We start from the raw sequence: 20,555 nt of genomic DNA on the forward strand, positions 1-20,555 counted from the left end.
GGAAGGGCACTAGCTACATGTGCAACCAACGGAGAGCTTGATGAGTCTCAAAACTCTGCTAACTGGCCTTTCCTAATAAATACAAGTTATGGGGTAAAATGATTAGAAAAAAAACATAATTTAATAAATTTTCCAACAATCAAGAAACACTTAGACCACATATTGAATACTGACCACCCTTGGTATATTTTTCAAAGAGACATTTTGGGTGATAAAAAATAAGTTTCGGGGCTTGCAAAACTGTACCCCAGTATATTCTGTGAAATGAGAATTCTATATTGCAGCTACACAGATGAAAGCTCTGTGAAATGCTGATATTACAGCTAAGGAACTATTAATCTCCATTTCACCAGTGATTTCTGACATTGACATGTAAAAATTACATGCATATTTTTACCCAGTTTTAGAAGATTAGGAATCTAGATGATGTAGCCATGTTATTTAATTTTTAATTTCTATAAACTCAATTTAAAATGCATAAACCATTTTATCATGAAGAACATATTTCTCTTCAACGCTATGCTATTAAATTCTTATTCCTGCAGCATCTTCTCATAGATTAATTCTCTAGAGGGGGGGAAATATATATATATATATATAAAATCTACTTTCTTTTCATATGAGGACCCAGAATCCTGCCTTCTACATTAATGGAGCATAGTTCAAATCTGGTATTAATAAACATCTCCAACCCAAAAGCAAAAGGAAAGAAAGGTTCACCTCAGGTGTTTCTATCTTCACTTGAGAGCCAACAACATTCTATATTTCAAGGAGGTAAAATGAGAAGAAAGATTCAAAATTATCTGTCATTTATCTAAATTTCTTATAACATCATGAAAGTAGAGTGTATTAGCCCTATTTTTAAAAGTTTCTGAAACACAGAGATGAGTTTGCATAGCCTATGTGTTAGAACCCAGAAAATGAAGAATCAAACTTGAGTATCAGCCTCTTGCACTTGAATACTCTTGTGTTCTCCACTAGACTTTAGGACCAAGTTCTTCCCTCTTTCTGAAGGAGTTCTGCCCTTAGAGTACAGGGCAATGTTTCATTCTCTGTGTTCCTATTCCACTTCCCTTGTCTCCTTCAACAGAGCCAGGCAGGACTCTGCACCATGCACTGCTCTAGGGGCTCAGGATGCAACAACAGCAGCCTGAACACAGCCCCTGAACCCCAGCGGCTGTACTAACAGTGCTTCTGGCCAGCAGTTTCTCACTTGAATAATATGTGCTGAATATATTTTTAAAAATCAGTGTGTGTTTTTAAAAGTCCAGTGCTACAGCTCTGATCTATAGTCAGAATATAATGAATTAGAGTCCTATTATTTATTTTGACCGTATCCCTAGAGCCAATTACTCTTTAGCTTGTCTATTCAGGTTCCTTTTCTTTTGCAAACAACTATCTTTAAACTTTCTGCAGCTCCCTAGGGCAGCTGCATTGCCAAGCTATTTTTCAGGATTGTACCTGACACCACCAACTTAGTGTTGGAAGCAAATGCAATGAGCACATTATTATAGTCTCTCCTCTAGGTCTTGATGAAAATATTAAATCTAGGGACCAAGAATTATTCTCACTGAATGCCACTGAATTTTCTCACATTCTGAATTAAAAAAAAAATAAAAACAGCCACTCTCTAGGTAGAACGTCCCAGTTCAGCAATATATCAACTAATCCATGTATCTTCGGGACCACAATTCCACAGCTTACTGAAGCATGCCATGGGGCAAAACCAGTAGCCTTGCTGTGAAGGAAGGTGAACGTTAATAAGGCTTTCCTTGACACTCCAAACTTGCTCATTCATGACAGTAAGAGGCTGTGCTATTTGAAAAAATCATTAAGTTAGTTCTCATCAGGATCTCTCAGAACATTAGTAAATCCATGTTGTGATTAATATCCTATGAGTACACTGTGTATAGACGTTTAGTAAACCCCAACTGGGACTCGTCCAGGTGCCAAGGCAACCTGAAGTATCTCCTGAGTGTCACAATAACCACAATGTTTTTGTCCAAGGAATACAAGCCTGCAGGTGCACCACTACATAATTTATTATAAACTCCATTCACAGTTTATTTCCTTTTTTTCCATATCTGAAATGTTTTAAACAAACTCATTAAACAACACCTGTCTTCAGTGTCTCTAACCTTTTAGTATCAATTTATCAACACATCCTCCTAGCATTCAAATATCCCATTTTAATGTAAGTTGATACAGCCACAATGGAAAACAGTATGGATGTTCCTCAGAAAACTAAAAATAGAATGACCATATGATCCAACAACCCGACTCCTGGGCACAGATCCAGACTGTAATTCAAAAAGATATATGCACCCCTATGTTCATAGTAGCACTATTCCCAGTAGCCAAGACATGGAGACAATCTCAATGTCCATCAACAGATGAATTGATGGAGAAGATGTGGTTAAGTATATACAGTGGAACACTACTCAGCCATAAAAAGGATGAAGCTACATCATTCGCAGCAACATGAATGCAACTAGAGATTATCATACTAAGTCAGAAAGACAAGTACCATATGATATCACTTATATCTAAAATATGACACAAATGAACCTATCACCTAAACAGAAACAGACTCACAAACCTAGAAAACAGACTTGTAGTTGCCAAGGGGAAGGAGATGGAGTGTGACATTGGGGTTAGCAGATGAAAGCTACTGTATATAGAAAAGATAAACAAGGTCCTACTATATATAGCACAGGGAACTATATTCAATGATAAAATAATGGAAAAGAATATTAAAAAGAATGTATATATATGCATAATTGAATCACCTTGCTGTACAGCAGAAATTAACATTATAAATCAACTATACTTCAATAAAATGTATTAAAAAGACAAAAAATATCCCACTCTTATTTCTTAGAAAAACCTTTGCATTGTCCTCTTTGTAAGTGACATTTGGTTTACTATTTTTTTTTCTTTTACTGTTTCTATTTGATACGTCTTTTTGTAAATTCCATAATCTGGTTAACTTTCCATTTATGAACCATTTCAAATCATCATCAAAAGACTCAGGGCCCTAGGTGTGTCTCACTGTTTATTTATTTATTGAGTCCTTTGTTATTTCTTAGGCAGTATTTGTCTCAATAGAGATTCAATGACCTCTTTCTACTTAGCACTTGAACCTTCAGAAATCTCAAAGGTGGTTCTCCTATTGACGTATCCCAGTCTGACACACGTTACTTTTGCTTCATCATCCCAACTAAGACCTAAATAACTACTTCCGGCTTTCTGCTCCATTAATAAAATAGGATGAAATAGTTTCATAGTGTGAAATAATAAAATAGTTTCTCTAAAACCTAAAAGTACAGTTTTCCCCAGTGTCTTTACAGTTGTAGGACCACAAAAATCTATATTGTGTGAAAAAATAATTGTCTGTAAAGCAGTAAAATTCTCCTCAATAGAAAGAAAACTAACAAAGCAAACCAAAACAAAACCACATCAAAGGGTTTACAATAAAAGTATGTTTCAGTCATTGAAGGAGTGAAGATAGAAAGATCAGCTGGCTCCTCAAGTTGCTACCACTCAGATTCCAATTGCACAGTTATTTTGCCCCTTTAAATACTGTGTGTTCAGTAGCCTCAGTCATGCCCCACTCTTTGTGACCCTATGGACTGTAGCCTGCCAGGCTCCTCTTGTCCATGGAATTATCCAGACAAGAATACTTGAGTGGGTTGCCCTGCCCTCCTCCAAGGGGTCTTCCTGACCCAGGGATCAGACCTGCATCTCCTGTGTTGCAGAGGCGGTTTCTTTACTGCTGGGCCACCAGGGAAGCCGTCTAAAACCCTGACGCAGGGAATGACCTTGATTTTAGTCATCTCTCATTCCCTTTTAAAGAATAGGAATGTCCAGGAGAAAGCAGGACAGTGAATGCAATAATAATAAACAATATCTCTTTCAGCACACGTTTCTGATCTTTCTAGGTTGATCAATCTAGGATTTATCAGTTCAATCATAATCCTTACATATTTCTGAAGGAGAGCTTTTCATTAGTATGTTCAGCAGAATTGATCTAGATGGCAATATCCTATAGGAAAAAAAAAAAAATTGGATTTCAGAGTTAGGTAAGTTTCCACTTACCCTGCTCAGTTTTCTAATTTTAAAGTGAAATTTTAATTAATTACAAATACATAGTGACTACAATATGCAGGTCACCTTGTTAAGTGCAGTAGATGATCTTTTAGGTGCAATGGATAAACTTTAAGGCCTCTTGCCATTTCCCTTTAGAGGCTGTTGAACCAGACCTCTGAACCTTTACATAAGTTTCTGTGATTAAAAAGGAACAGAGATGTGGAAAAGCCCATTTCCATAGGGCTCAGGTTGGCCAGAAGTCATTCACCCTTACCAACTCCTGCTCTTTACATTATCCAGTCAATTTCATCCTGCCACCACCAAAAAACAACAAAAGGTGAAGCGAAATATAAAATACCTGAAGGTAAGGCTGATATGAGACACCATAGTAAATCATGACAATAAATCAGAAATAATTTGCTGAGTATTGGCCATGTGTTTAACTCTGTGTAAAGGCAAATGTGTCTGGCATACCTCTTGTCCTCAATAACAATATTCCACTACTCATATGGAATCAGTAATGCATGTTAAAGGGGACAAAGGATTGATTATAAGTAGTATGGCTAAGGGGTAGGGCGTGCTTCCCAGGTAGAGCTAGTGGTAAAGAACCTGCCTGGAAATGCAGGAGACCTGGGTTTGATCCTTGGGTTGGGATGATCCCCTGGAGAAGGGAATGACAACCCACTCCAGTATTATTGCCTGGAGAATCCCATGGACAGAGGAGCCTGGAGGGGTCACAGTGCATGGGGTCACAAAGAGTTGGACATGACTGAAGCAACTTAGCAGCAGCAGCAGCAGCATAGCTAAGACTCTAAAACAGTAAGATTTAAGAACAGAGGACCACATGAACCAGGGTTGATTCATAAAAAAAGACTATTTGTACAAATTCTCAAGCATAGGATTAGTCTATAAAACATATACACACATGCATATATCTACATGTACATATATATGCATATGTATATTTATGTAACCTAAATATGGTCATCATATAAAATGAAAAAATATAAAAAATATTAAATATTTTAATATTTAATATAAATAAATATTTTATATATTTAATTTAATATATTAAATATATATTAAATATACATGTTTAATATATTAAATATATAATATATATTTAAGTGAGTAAAACAATTCAGAGTGAAAGATACAGTTTCACACACATTCATAGAAAACAATATGGAAATGTGTCTAAATAACAGAGAAAAAACATTTACAAAATAAGAAAAAATATTTTTAAATAAATATTGTTAATCATATAGAAAATAAAATAAATTCAGAAAACTTTAATTGTATAAAAAGCCAGTTGTTTGAAATTATCAATAACAAACAAAACACAAATTCGTAATATTAGGAATAAGAAAGCATAAAGAGAACTTGGACATAGACTGAAAAAATTTTATAATAATATACAAATTTAAATAGTTAAATTTGAAGATGTAGATGAACTGATTCATTTTTTAGGAACAAAATGACTCAAAACTTTAGCAAACCTAAACAGGCTAAGAATTACAGAAGAAATTTTAAAGTAGTCACACAATCACATCCTACTGCATCCTAAGCACCTGGGTAAAATACTTTTAAGAGGAAAACAAAATCAAATTTTCAAAACTCTACTATTTCCTGTGTTTCCTAGTCATTTAATCCTACCAACTACTAATTCTGACACTAAAAATAAACCCAAATAAAAAAAGGATAGTAAAAACAACAAATAAGTAGAAAACCAAATATTTTTCCTATAGATAAAAACTCTATGTAGTGGGGTTATGAAATAAGGAATCTTCCTTAACTTGATAAAACGATAATTAAAGAACCTCATCAAAACATCATACCTTACAATGACGAGTCACCGCAAGCACTCCGTTCCACTAAAATATGACAAGAATACTTGCTTACATCAAACCAGGCAAATAAAAAACTTAGAACTAATAAAGCTGAATAAGGTAGTAAGGTACAAAATAATCATTCAAAAAGTTATAATTTTGTGTACCTCAGCAATAATCAGAGAATATATAAAAATGTCCAGCTTGCAAAATAACAAAATCTATAAAGCATGTAATATAAGCTTATTTAAAATAAAGGCCCATATGCAGAAATCTATAAGACATAAATGGAGAACATTAAAGAAGACCGAAGTAAGTGGAAATACATGAATTATTCCTATTGTGGAGATTCAATATTATAGAGATATTACCTCCAACCTAGTAACTTATAAAATTTTTCACAAATCTGACAAAATCCCATGGAATCTGTATCATTGCATAAGACATGTCGATTTAAAAATAGGACTTATAGACTAAAGTGAAAAGCAAGAGAAATTTAATAATAACTGGCAAAAACCTATACTACCAGCTATCAAAATAATATTTTCAGCAGTGGGATACTGGTACAAACACAGAAAACTTGATCACTGGAACAGATTTAAAAGTTCTGAAATAGAACAATAAGTATTTGAAAATCAAAATTGTTGTAGAAAGTATAAACTTCTCAATATATATCATTGGAAAGCTGGTTATTCAAATTAAATTTTAAAATATTAGATCCTGTAGGGAGTTGAAGAGATTTAAGGGGAGGTCAAAGAAAGATAAGACTAGGAAGTGGTGCCGTGCTGTGCTCAGCTGCTCAATTGTGTCCAACTCTTTGTGACCCCATGGACTGTAGCCCACCAGGCTCCTCTGTCCATGGAATTCTCCAGGCAAGAATACTGGAGATGGTTGCCATGCCCTCCTCCAGGGGATCTTCCCAACCCAGGAATCAAAAACCCAGGTCTCCAGCATTGCAGGTGGATTCTTTACCATCTGAGCCACCAGAGAAACCTGTAGAAGCATACAATATTACTCGGGGCAGTGCTTTGACTAGATTTGCAAGAGGGAGTGTCCCTACCAGCACGAGATTTTCCTGAGGTAGTGGTGTAAAGTCACAGCTCAAGAAGGCAAGAGGGTAGGGGAACATTCTGGAAGGAGAAGTGGGAGAGTGGTTTGCCAACATAATATTGCTGAGCAGCACTGGGGGTCTCACTAAGCTGAAGGGCCACATGGTTTCATGTCCTGTAGCTCTGCGGTTTGTCTTATTTATGTCTCACAGAGGTGGGTAGAGTTTTGTGGGGTTTGCAAAGCAAACCACCACTAAATGGCTAAAATCTGCTCACTGGGGTTAGGTTTGAAACAATTGGATGTGTAAAAATTTGGTGCTGGTGAGATTTTGAGCTGATGAGTCTCAGCTACTGGAGTAGAAAAATCTTGGGGCCAATCTAAAGAGAAATGATACAAATGAACTTACAAAACAGAAACCGACTTCAATAATGAACTTATTTGCAGAGGGTAATGATGGGGATAAAGGATAGTTAGGGAGTTTAGGATGGACATGACACACTGCTGTATTTAAAATGGATAACCAAAAAGGACCAACTGTTACATTTAAAATGGATAACCAACTGTATAATAGCACATGGAACTCTGCTCCATATTGTGTGGCAGCCTGGATGGAAGCAGAGTTTATGGGAGAATGGATACATGTATACGTATGGTTGTGTCCCTTTGCTGTTCACATGAAACTATCATAACATTGTTAATCAGCTATCAGATCAGATCAGTCGCTCAGTCGTGTCTGACTCTTTGCGACCCCATGAATCGCAGCACGCCAGGCCTCCCTGTCCATCACCAACTCCCGGAGTTCACTGAGACTCACGTCCATCGAGTCAGTGATGCCATCCAGCCATCTCATCCTCTATACCCCAATGCAAAATAAAGTTTAAAAAATTCTCAGTGCCAATCTGTAAGAGCCATCTCTACCATACTTTTTTCACATATCTACGTATTTATGCATACCTCTTAGATAGAATTGATATACATGAAAAAATATTAGAAATATAAGAGAATAAATTTATAATAATATTGAGGTGGATAAAGCCTAAACCTAGAAGACTTATATTTTCAAAAACTAAAGTTGAATTTTATGTATAATATATTTAAATATTTAAATATGTTTAAATATCTATATGGGGATAGATAATAACTGATATTTATATAGCATTTATCCTTTATTGTGCCCATCTTTGCATGAAATAGATGGGAACAATAAAGGATAAATTCCAGTTGAGCTATTTCAAATCCTAAAAGATGATGCTGTGAAAGTGCTGCACTCAATATGCCAGCAAATCTGGAAAACTAAGCAATGGCCACAGGACTGGAAAAGATCAATTTTCATTCCAGTCCCCAAAAAAGGCAATGCCAAAGAATGTTCAAACTACCACACACTTGCACTCATCTCATGCTAGCAAAGTAATGCTCAAAATCCTCCAAGCCAGGCTGCAACAGGATATAAACCATGAACTTCCAGATGTTCAAGCTGGATTTAGAAAAGGCAGAGGAACCAGATATCAAATTGCCAACCTCTGTTGAATCATCAAAAAAGCAGAAGAGTTCTAGAAAAATATCTACTTCTGCTTTATTGACTATGTCAAATCCTTTGATTTTGGACCACAACAAACTGTGGAAAATTTTTAAAGAGATGGGAATACCAGATCACCTTATCTGCCTCCTGAGCAATCTGTATGCGGGTAAAGAAGCAACAGTTAGAACCAGACATGGATAAACAGACAAGTTCCAAATTGGGAAAGGAGTATGTCAAGGCTGTATATTGTCACCCTGCTTATGTAACTTATATGCAGAGTACACCATGCAAAATGCCAGGCTGGATGAAGCACAACCTGGAATCAAGATCGCTGGGGGAAATATCAATACCTCAAATATGTGGATGACACCTCCCTTATGGCAGAAAGCAAGGAAGAACTAAAGAGCTTATTGATGAAAGTGAAAAAGGAGAGTGAAAAAGTTGGCTTAAAACTCAACATTCAAAAAATGAAAATCATGGTATCCAGTTCCATCACTTCATGGCAAATAGACAGGAAACAATGGAAACAGTGAGAGACTTTTTTGGGGGGTGGTGGAAGGGGCTCCAAATCACTACAGATGGTGACTGCAGCCATGAAATTAAAGAACGCTTGCTCCTTGGAAGGAAAGTTATGACCAACCTAAACAGCATATTAAAAAGCAAAGGCATTACTTTACCGACAAAGTTCCATCTAGTCAAAGCTATGGTTTTTCCAGTAGTCATGTATGGATGTGAGAGTTGGACCACAAAGAAAGCTGAGCACCGAAGAATTGATGTTTTTGTACTGTGGTGTTGGAGAAGACTCTTGAGAGTCCCTTGGACTGCAAGGAGATCACACCAGTCAATGCTATTGATAATCAGTACTCAATATTCATTGAAAGGACTGACTTTGAAGCTGAAACTCCAATACTTGGGCCACCTGTTGCGAAGAATTGGAAAATACCCTATGCTGGGAAAGATTGAAGGCAGAAGGAGATGGGGATGACAGAGGATGAGATGGTTGGATGGCATCACCAACTTGATGGACATGAGTTTGAGCAAGCTCCAGGAGTTGGTGATGGACAGGGAAGCCTGGTGTGCTGCAGTCCATGGGGTTGTAAAGAGTTGGACACAACTGAGTGACTGAACTGAACTGATATAGCATTTATAATATTGCTTCTGTATATTGACTCATTTAATTTTCACTCCAACTTATGAGGTAGCTGTTATTCCTATTTCACAGTTATTCACTTAATTATATAACACACTAACATTAAATTGATATGTATGACTGCCATGTAAAGTTGTATAGTTTGTATACTGCACAGCTTCACTGGCATGAATTTTTTTTGGGGGGAGGAGTGGCATTCTCACAGACTTGGATGTGAGTCATACCCTCCAGGGTGGTACTGCACATCAGCTGTATAACTGAACTTGGTAGCTTTCCAGAGTTCCTAAATTCATTGAGGTCCTGCCACCTTCACCCTTAATATACTACAGTCCCTAAAGAACTGTGTTCCCACATCAACATCATGAACAGGTGCTTAGCGTTCAAGATCAATTCAAAGGCACTTTCTCTAAAAGGTCTTTCCTGGTCCAGTCCTGGCATTTAGAACAAGGTGATTCTGACCTCTGTCTTCTCCATCCTCCCATCATTCCTTCAACATACAACTCTTACCATAATGATAATTCTTCATTCTTCATCTTGATTATTTATTTACCCTCTTGGCCCCCCTACTAAATTGTAAGCTGCTTGAGATCAGGAATTCTTATTTATCTTTTTATAAATGGTTCCTGGCACTGGATTGGGTACATGGTAAGTATTTCATAAATCTGTTGAATACATAACAAAGTCCAGAGATACTCTGCTGCTGCTGCTGCTGCTGCTGCTGCTAAGTCACTTCAGTCGTGTCCGACTCTGTGCGACCCCATGGACGGCAGCCCATCAGGCTCCCCCATCCCTGGGATTCTCCAGGCAAGAACACTGGAGTGGGTTGCCATTTCCTTCTCCAATGCATGAAAGTGAAAAGTGAAAGTGAAGTCACTCAGTCATATCCGACTCTTTGCAACCCCATGGACTGGATGGCAAACCGCAAGATATCATTTTCTTTGTGTCTACTAGGAGGTATTATCAAACATTTCCTTGAGGGCATATAGTTGTCTTATCACACATTAATTAGCAAAGAGGCAGTTCTCGGCTATGAAATCTTTACAGTTAGGAAAACACCCCTATCAGCACTTACTATTAAACATTACAGATAAATACTGCAACATTATGTTTTCTGGCAGTGCAAATAAAAGTGTTAGCGAGTAACATAATTACCACTATGTTTTTTTTTTAAATTATTCAATGCTAATATGTACTCCATTTAAACCCTTCAAATACTCCTCCCTGGGTAACATCCAAAATTCTTAATATGGCCCAGAACACTATTTATAACTGGTCCTTTTCTCTCTCTAAGTTTCCCTCCTCCTATCCCCTCCACTCTCATGATTGCCACACTGTACATGTGACACACAGTCAGACACTTTGCAACTTGAAATTGCAACTTGAAATTGCCCTGATCCAATCTCAACTCCTTAAATCATCTCTCAACTTCATGCTCTGTCATATCCTGTCACCTCTGCCAGGAATATCCTTCCTACTCCTGTTAGACTTCATGTTGTTACTCATTGTTAGTTTCAGCTTAAATGCCACATCAAATCCTCTGTGAAACCTCCTCCCACAAAACCAGTGGAATCATGGACGCCTCGCCTGCAATTTTTCTGGTTCTGGGACATAAAACTCCACAGTATTTACCATAATATTTGTAATTATCTATTTGTCACATTTCTTGGCTATCTTCTACCTCTTTGAAAGCAAGAATTGAAATTTGCTTATCCGTGAATTTGCAGTATCCAAGATAAGTACTGATGGCAGTCTCAGAATAGCTACTTAACCAGTGAGTGGTGAAGGAACAAACAGGAGAATCTGGTTTAGGTCTGTCCCCAGTTGCCAGTTTTGTGAAAGTCCCCAGTTTTTTTCCCTTTGGAAAAAGCTCACTGCTGCCTTCCTCTGCTGGGCCAGGTGGGGATTTGATTTTTATCTTATTGTTGTTTTTTTTTTTTTTAATCTCTGACATAGGAAGGAAACTCACAGAAAGAATTCCAGAAAAATTAACTTCTCTCTATTTTCTCCATGCCTGTGTATCACACAGCTGACCATCTCAGAGCAGCTTCCTGGAAACTCAGCAGCAGAAATGAGCTGCAATTATTTATCTTTCTATTTTTTTTTCTTTCCTGTATTAGTTCTGATGATTTTGATTATTAAGAAGAACCTTCTGGACAGTATAGCACTGGAATGGCCCGATGTGTGTCTCCTACTCTTGTTTACAGTGAATTATTCAGTTCTTTTCTCAATGCTGTGGCTGGGCGTTCCAGGCAGAGACTTAGAAGTATGCTTTGGGCTTGGATTAGGACACACACTTAATAATTCCACAACTCAAAAGCAACCTCCAAGATAAAAGCTGAATTTATAAATTGAAAGATGCTCTGAACATAGGAGATAAGAAATAAGTAATGTATGTTAGATAGTTTCAGTGTTTTATCTCTCTATCCCCCAAGATCAAAGGAAATAGAAGGATTCATCTCAAGAACCATCAGCAGAACTATGAATTTGGCTCATATTTGTCTTTTGTATAATTCTAGCTCTACCTAAATTTATTGACTGAAAAATTAAGAGAAAATAAAAAGGACTTTTTTTTTCCTTTTTAAGAACTCTACTTCACTTAGGACAGAACTTCTCAATATTGTCAACCAAGTTCTCATTCTAAATATTATCCCCAAACATTACTTTCTTCTCATATGTCATTTCCTATCAGCTATGCCATTTTTAAGTAAATTTTTTTTTAAATTTAGAAGTTTTATATTTATATAAAAAGTTGTGAAGATGTACAGAGAGAGCCCATAGACATGCATTCAATTTACCCTATTACTTTAGCACATATTACTTTAGCACATTTGTTCCAACACTTAACATTCATGCTTTACTCAAACTTTTTTACTTCTCTAAAGCCTTTTTCTGTTTCAGAATCCCCTGTAGGATACCAATTCATGTGTACTTGTCATGTCCATTTAAGTTCCTCTTGTGACAGTTTTTCAGAATTTCCCTGTTTTGGATACTTGGAAGAGTACTGATCTGGTTATTTTATACAAAATTTCTCAGTCAAGATTTGTTATCTGTCTGATAATTAGTCTGGGGTTATATATTTTCATCACATCATATCAAGGGTGCATACTGTCCACATGATGTATCACTGTAGATGTTAACCTAATCAGCTGGCTGAGGTAGCGTCCGTCAGGGTGCTTCACTGTTCAATTATACTTTTCCTCCTTTCTCTATGCTGTGTGCTTTGAAAGGAAGTCATGAGGTACAGTCCAAACTTAAGGAATAGGGAGATATGGTCCATCTCTCTGAGGGCAGAGTATCTATAAAATGTATTTGGAAATTTTCTGCATGGAGATGTATCTATTACCTCCATTAGTTTATTTACTCATTTATTTACTTCAACATGGAAATTCATATGTTAAGTTCTAATAAAATACCACATGATTTTGTTGCTCAAATTACTCCAGCTTTGGCCCTTGTGAGATAATTTAGTTGGTTTTTGTGCCTCTTTGAAAGCACTGTGGTTTGTTTAATTCAGCATTTTCTGTCTGTCTGTCATGACAAAGTGATCCAGCCTCATTTTGTATATGTTCTGCTTAGTCTTAGCATCAACTATATTTCTCCAAGGATCCCTGGTTCCTTTTACTGAAGAATGGTATTAATAACCAAAGTCTAGGCAATAAGTGTGCTCATCGCTACTGGGGTGCTGCTGCATCTCGGCCCAGTCAGTTGACAGAGCAACTAAATATATGTCTGAATACTAGTCCAAATATATATACACACCCATATCTATAGATATTTCTATGTGTAGTTACCTGTACCTATATTACGGTAAATATGAGTTCATACCAGTGTATCTGACTGTAATCCTTTACCACATGGATTTTTCTAGCCTCCTCTGTTCATGTAATTTCTCAGTTCCAGTGTGTGTGTATATATACACACACACATACATGTTGCTAACCCATATCCCATATTTTTTCAAACTACATTTCATTTCTAATTTTTTATCTTTTTGGACCTTGAAAGAAATTGTGTAAGAAAAAGAGGGAGCTAATGTTAAGATGAGTTAAATGAAGCAAAACCAAAGTATTTGAATGTGGTAAAGAAGCCCTATATTAAGGCAGTTGCAGAATCAGGAAACTTGATTAAAAATAAGGAAGAAGGTATTTGAATTACTGTTATTTTAAGGTAAGTTTTAACAGTAAAATAAAATCAATAAAGCACAATCATATAGGAAGCAGAAACTAAGATATACATAAAGAGAAGAGCATGAGTGTTGGCAGTGGGCGAATGAACCCATACCAGGAGAATACAGGTTCCAGAGAGCTGAGAAAAGTAAAATTGCAATGATCAGTTAAATAGACAGTGGCTAGGAGAAATAATGAAAGTAAAGAAGTAGAGTGAAAGGGTTGGAATATCAGAATGCAGATATCAGTAACAAGGGAAGAACTGTTGATATGTGGGGAAACGATCCCATTACTTTGTTTCAGGGACTTTACATGGGTCAAATGAGGAAAAGTCTAAGTATGGATGAATTAAAGCTTACAAGAAAAGAAATGCAGAGCATTTGGCTAAACTTAAGCACTGAATAATATCCTTTAGGACCCAATATAGTCTCGGAGAAGGCAATGGCAACCCACTCCAGTACTCTTGCCTGGAAAATCCCATGGACAGAGGAGCCTGATAGGCTGCAGTCCATGGGGTCGCTAAGAGTTGGACACAACTGAGCAACTTCACTTTCACTTTTCACTTTCATGCATTGGAGAAGGAAATGGCAACTCACTCCAGTGTTCTTGCCTGGAGAATCCCAGGGACAGGGGAGCCTGGTGGGCCTCCGTCTATGGGGTCGCACAGAGTCCGACACGACTGAAGCAACTTAGCAGTATAGTCTCCCTAAGAAGCATTCTGAGGCTCGTGGATAAGGGTTCCTCATTTATATCACACAATAGAATGTTCATGCTCTTATAGTTCTCATCACATATTGTAATGATTTGCTTATGTTTGTGAGCTAGAGATTGAAGTCTGTAAGGACAAGGTCAATGCTTTAGTTCCCTTTGATCATCATCACTTGGCACTGTGCTTGGCAACAAGAAGTAACTCAGTACATGTAGAAGAAATAGAACAAAAAGAAAGTGAGGATCCCAGACACTGTGGGTTTATGAACAAAGAGTTCAAGAAAACTCCCTCCAGCACTAAGTCAGTGCCCTTCCAGTTGATTAAGGAGGTGGGCCCTTGGCATGATGACTTTTTCAATGACATTTTAAAAAATCTTTTTTTATAATGCAATGAGAGGTAATTCAATAATCTGTTTGAAATGACTAAAATATGATGAAAATAAATTATATTAGCACATTTCATCAATCCTATTATTTAGCAGTCCCTTTAATGGGTAGCTCACTAGAGTCCTACATCTTTCTTTTTCAGGAAATAGAGCTAAGATATTATACTATATCGGGCATTTCAGTTGTATTCTAATTTCCACTTGATGCATTGAGAATACATTTCATTGCAGTATCCTTTACTGCAGACAATTCCATTTTTGGAAATTTCGTTGGTGAGGCAAAGGACTGGAGGGTAGATATTCTGAGTTTGTCCTCTAATTAAAAGATGTCACAAGTTTTCTGTACTCTCAGAACATGGGCAACTTTTATCACTGGGAGCTTTTTTTCTCAAGCTGCTCACAGAATGAGCTAGTATAAACACTGAGATTTTTGACATTCTTCCAGACTGAATGAAGAAAAATATGATATCCCAAAGTTCTTTGATTGGGAGAAAAGGGGAACTTTGATAAGTTTAGTAAGATTTGCAATTTCTTGGCTGACTACAGTTTATTTCTCAAACAATTTAACTTGTATAATCTTCTGTGAAATATCTGAGGGTGTAGAATACATGGGAAAATGGTCTGTTTTGCTTAGAAATATGTTTTTAAATTTTAACTGGGTAGGTAATGCACATACAGAAAACTTCTGAAGTATTTCCATTCTCATAAACTTACAGGTTTTGGGTTGGTAACATTGGAAAAGTCATTTTGCTCCCTGGGCTTTTGCCAGCTCATCTGTGAATAGTGGATAATATTAAATTGACTATATTCTTTATTTACAGAAAGAAAGGTTTGAACAGCAGCTGAGATTTTTTCGAGCACTTAAATTTGATAGGAGAAAAATCAGCTAATGAAATATATTTATTTACTTTCCTGGAGCACAAATATATCTGTGCTTACAGTCTCCACAAATATCCAAGCTTACCCCATCATCACCCCCAAAACTCATAAAGACTTTTTCTCTCTGAAAAGACTTAAAAATACTACCAAAGCAGTAAGGCTGAAGGAAAAAAAAAATGGAAACAACTATGGATGTAGTTGAAAATATTACAAACATGAATTACCCGATACTCATGTTATATATCTCATTTAGGAAACAGAATTCCTAACAAATAGATTAATTCATTTGCAGTCACTAAAAAAAAAAAAAAAAAAAAAAAAAAACCTACAAAAGTCAGTAGTACACACTTTATCCATTTAATATTTGAAAAGTTCTTTGTAGGAAAATATTTTTACTTAACCTAAAACATATTGTTCTTAGATTTGGCCAGAAATAAATTCCAGTTTACAGTCTGAGGCAAATAGAAGGAACTGGCATTTACCACAGGCTTCTCATTTCCTACATGCTTTACATATATATATATAAGATGAAGGAAAAATAGAGTGTGTATTAATGTGTGTCTGAGTACGTGGGAAGTTTGATCAACCTGAAATTTTAGGAAAAGGCCTCTCTGAACAGGTGACAATTGAATTGAGACCTACGGATCCACAGAAAGATTATTTAAAGCAAAGAAAATAGCAGGTGCAAAGGCCTTAAAAGGGGAAAATATTCCCCAATACTCCCCAATTTATACTGATGTTTATTTTAAAAAAAGTGATTACAAAAAGGATGGTTTGAATGGAGACAGAATATGCCAAGTGTGGCAGAGACTGGCTAGCTACAGACCAAGCACTTTCTGTTCTTCCTCCTGGCACATGTTAAGACAAGGCAGCACATCTCAGGTACTCAGGTGGTCAAGAGTCTGGCCTTGTGAATAAATGAAGACCAGTGGATTCTGGCAGAAGTGGTGACAGCCAGACCTGGACTATGAAAACTTCCCAGCATGATCCTCCATGCTTTTCCTCCTTTGGTGACAATTTTGGAAGCCATGTGTTAAAGACCACAGAGTCACATGATGAAAGAAAGCTGGGTCCCTGGAACAGAGCTCTATACTGATCAGAAACACCTAACAGGAAATTACAAAGGACTAGAAATAAACTTTTGTTCTGACCGTCCACCTCTGTTTGCTTTTGGATTTGCTTGTCCTAACAATGTTGCCTGAACTAATATTCTAAGTGTTACCCTAACTAATATACTAAGATGCACTGGCTATGGGTTTGGGTGCTACTTCAAATAACATAGTCATAGTTAAACTGCTAGCAATTCCAAAATTAAAAGCCCAGGGAGAAATAGTAAATGCAGGGCAATAACTGATCAAATAAAAAATAAAGATTATGTAATTTAGGAGAATCATAGAATCATAGAGTCACTGGGTAAAAGTTAATTTTTTCTAACTCCCTGGCACAGGGAGAAGTAATATAACCTGAGAAGTAGCCATTTTACCTCCAAGGATAGACTACCTACTAAGGACAACAAATGGTGTTTTGAAAAAGAGTGTGATAGAAAGTTTGCTTTAACAATTGAAATCTGATTACTATAATTTCCAACCTAAGTAGATGGCTATTAAAAAAAAAAAAGGATTGAAAGGGAAGTATTAACACAGATAGTTCCTGATTTATGATGATTCTCCTTATAATATTTTTTCAATTTTATGATAGTACAAAAACAATAAGTATCCAGTAGAAATTATACTTCAAATCTTTTATCTTTTTAGGAGCTAATTATATTCTCTCATGATCCTAAGCAGTAGCTGTGAGCCAGAGCTCCCAGTCAGTCATACGACCATAAAGGTAAACAACTCATATACATACAACAATTCTGCACCCAGGCAACCATTGTGCTTTTCACTTTCAGTATTGTATTTAATAAATTACATAAGATATTCAATACTTTATTATAAAATAGGCTTTGTGATTATGCCCAACTATAGGCTAATGTAAGTATTCTGAATGTATTTAAGGAGGACTAGGTTATGATGTTTGGGAAGTTAGGTATATTGAATGCATTTTCAACTTATGATATCAGGGGGTAACTGTAAGTCAAGGGAGGTCTGTAAATATAATGTATGCATTAATGTATCATTTTTATTCATTCCTCAAGGATTTCTTTGAGCAGATATTAAAAACATCATTACTGATGATATGCTACCAGTCCTTTGGCCAAGATTCCACTTTGTGAATTCTCAGCATTGAGTGGATACATGTGGGACTGGTTAATTAAATGGTCTTAACTTCATGAGGTATAACAGGAAATAAATTGATTTTTCTTCAAGGACTGCCTTTAAATGTTCTGTAGAATATCTCTTCCCTATCTTTGGATAATATCTGGGAATCATTCCTAGCTCTAGAATCACTTACTCCTGAGGAAAAGTTTAAGGTCTCCAAAGAACTGTATCAGCAGACCTAACACTACCACCGTAGTAACAAATTCTGTCTCCCAAAGGCTTTTGGCTTGTTTTTAATAGGGTAGAGTGTATGTGTGTTAGTCACGCATCATGTCTGACTCTTTGTGACCTAAGGACTGTAGCCCATCAGGTTCCTCTGTCCCTGGAATTCTCCAGGCAAGAATACTGGAGTGGGTTGCCATTCCTTTCTCCAGGGCATCTCCCTGGCCCAGGGATCGAATCCAGGTCTTCCACATTGCAGATTCTTTACCATTTGAGTCAACAGATGGCAGTTCAAATGATCGCTTATAAAACGTCTTAGCAAGTTTTTGGGAGGGGTTGTCTGGCAGCTACAGCCAAAGCCCCAATATAAAGATTAACAGAAAAAAGGTTCATTCTACTTCTTATTAAATATTTTAAAGAGAACATTTATTATATCCTCTGTATGAAGGATTTTGCAATCATTATCACCTTTAATCCTTATAACAATTTTATGAGGTAGAGAGAGTTACTCCCCAATGTCACAGATGATGAAATAGTAGCGTAGTAAATTGGTCCAGATCATCAAATACCTTGTAAGTGACCAAGCCAGAACTCTGCTCCACAGCTGGGTGGTACCATTTTAACTGCCTCAATGTTCAAAGATTCATAAGAATATGAATAGGAGAGACAGTTATTTCTCATTAGTGAGTGCTGGCCTTAAAAATCTTGGCCAATTAACTAGAAGCCTATTAGAAGTCATAAGGGATGAACTTCAAAAATCGATAATCTTCTAAATACCAATGACAACAAAACAGAAAATAAAATACGGGGAAGATCTAATGCAAAACTACCACTAATATTAATAATATACTAATAATGTACTATTACCAATATTAATAATACAACTTAAAATATTTAGGAATACATCTACCTAAAAATCTGAAAGTCTTTTATAAAAAAGTAAATCCCAATAAAAGTTTAGTAAGACATACAATGGCTTCCCTAGTGGTTCAGTTGGTAAAGAATTCACCTGAAATGCAGGAGACCCAGGTGTGATCCCTGGGTAGAGAAGATCCCCCAGAGAAGGGAATGGCAACCCACTCCAGTATTCTTGCCTGATATTAAATCTATTAAAGAGAGAGAGGTTATATATTTATCTGCCAAGTCTGAAAAAGGCAAAGTTAATACATTTTTCCATATTAGTTTATAGATTTAACACAATTCAACATTAAAGTATTCTAGGGGAATATAATTTTGATCCTGACACAATAATGAATTCTGGAAGAAAATGTGAACTGAAAAAAATCAAAAAGATAACCAAGGTGAGACATTTGCAAAAATATGAAAGTAAGTTATAAATCTTTAATACATTAAAAAATATAAATGGGTATGTGTGCTGGTTATTGATTTATTGACTTTCAACTCCATATCTTTTTTTCTTTAGCGTTATTTGAAAACAAAGCTAATCCTCTTAAATATTGTTTGTTTGCCAGTTGGTTGGATGATAAGTTTAGTCACTAGAGGGCTGAGTAGGCATTACAGGAGGAAGGTCTTTCCATTCCAGTTCTGGTGTGCTTGCTTGATAGAATACTACAGTACACATGGTTTCTCCAGAACCATCTCTTTTTGGGCACAGCAGCCAGCAGCTCCTCCAGCTAATCAAACACCTTATAAGTGATCAAGGTGGGACTCTGCCCCACAGCTGGGTGATGCCATTTTAACTGCCTCATCATTTAAAAAGTCATGAGAAGACAGATAGAAGAAACAAATTATTTTAGGCAGTTTTAGTGAAGAGGAACTAAAAAGCCTCTTGATGAAAGTGAAAGAGGAGAGTGAAAAAGTGAGCTTGAAGCTCAACATTCAGAAAACTAAGATCATGGCATCTGGTCCCATCACTTCATGGGAAATAGATGGGGAAACAGTGGAAACAGTGTCAGACTTTATTTTTGGGGGTTCCAAAATCACTGCAGATGGTGACTAAGGCCTTGAAATTAAAAGACGCTTACTCCTTAGAAGGAAAGTTATGATCAACCTGGATAGCATATTCAAAAGCAGAGACATTACTTTGCCAACAAAGGTCCATCTAGTCAAGGCTATAGTTTTTCCTGTGGTCATGCATGGATGTGAGAGTTGGACTGTGAAGAAAGCTGAGCGCCGAAGAATTGATGCTTTTGAACTGTGGTGTTGGAGAAGACTCTTGAGAGTCTCTTGGACTGCAAGGAGATCCAACCAGTCCATCTAAAGGAGATCAGCCCTGGGTGTTCTTTGGAAGGAATGATGCAAAAGCTGAAACTCCAGTACTTTGGCCACCTCATGTGAAGAGTTGACTCATTGGAAAAGACTCTGATGCTGGGAGGGATTGGGGGCAGGAGGA

The 20,555-nt window shown here is 36.7% G+C and overlaps 1 protein-coding gene across 1 annotated transcript in view; it reads right to left on the reverse strand.

Annotated features, from left to right (window-relative positions):
• Nucleotides 1-658: 658 nt before the first annotated feature.
• Nucleotides 659-20,555, reverse strand: part of LOC129657406 (translation initiation factor IF-2-like) — a 532,690-nt gene continuing 512,793 nt past the window's right edge. The window contains exon 6 of the mRNA XM_055587570.1: nt 659-4,045. Coding sequence (XP_055443545.1) covers nt 4,031-4,045 — 15 coding nt within the window. The 3' untranslated portion in view covers nt 659-4,030. The remainder of the gene's footprint in view (nt 4,046-20,555) is intronic.

This window comes from Bubalus kerabau, chromosome 7, assembly GCF_029407905.1.
Source record: "Bubalus kerabau isolate K-KA32 ecotype Philippines breed swamp buffalo chromosome 7, PCC_UOA_SB_1v2, whole genome shotgun sequence".
Lineage (NCBI taxonomy): Eukaryota > Metazoa > Chordata > Mammalia > Artiodactyla > Bovidae > Bubalus > Bubalus kerabau.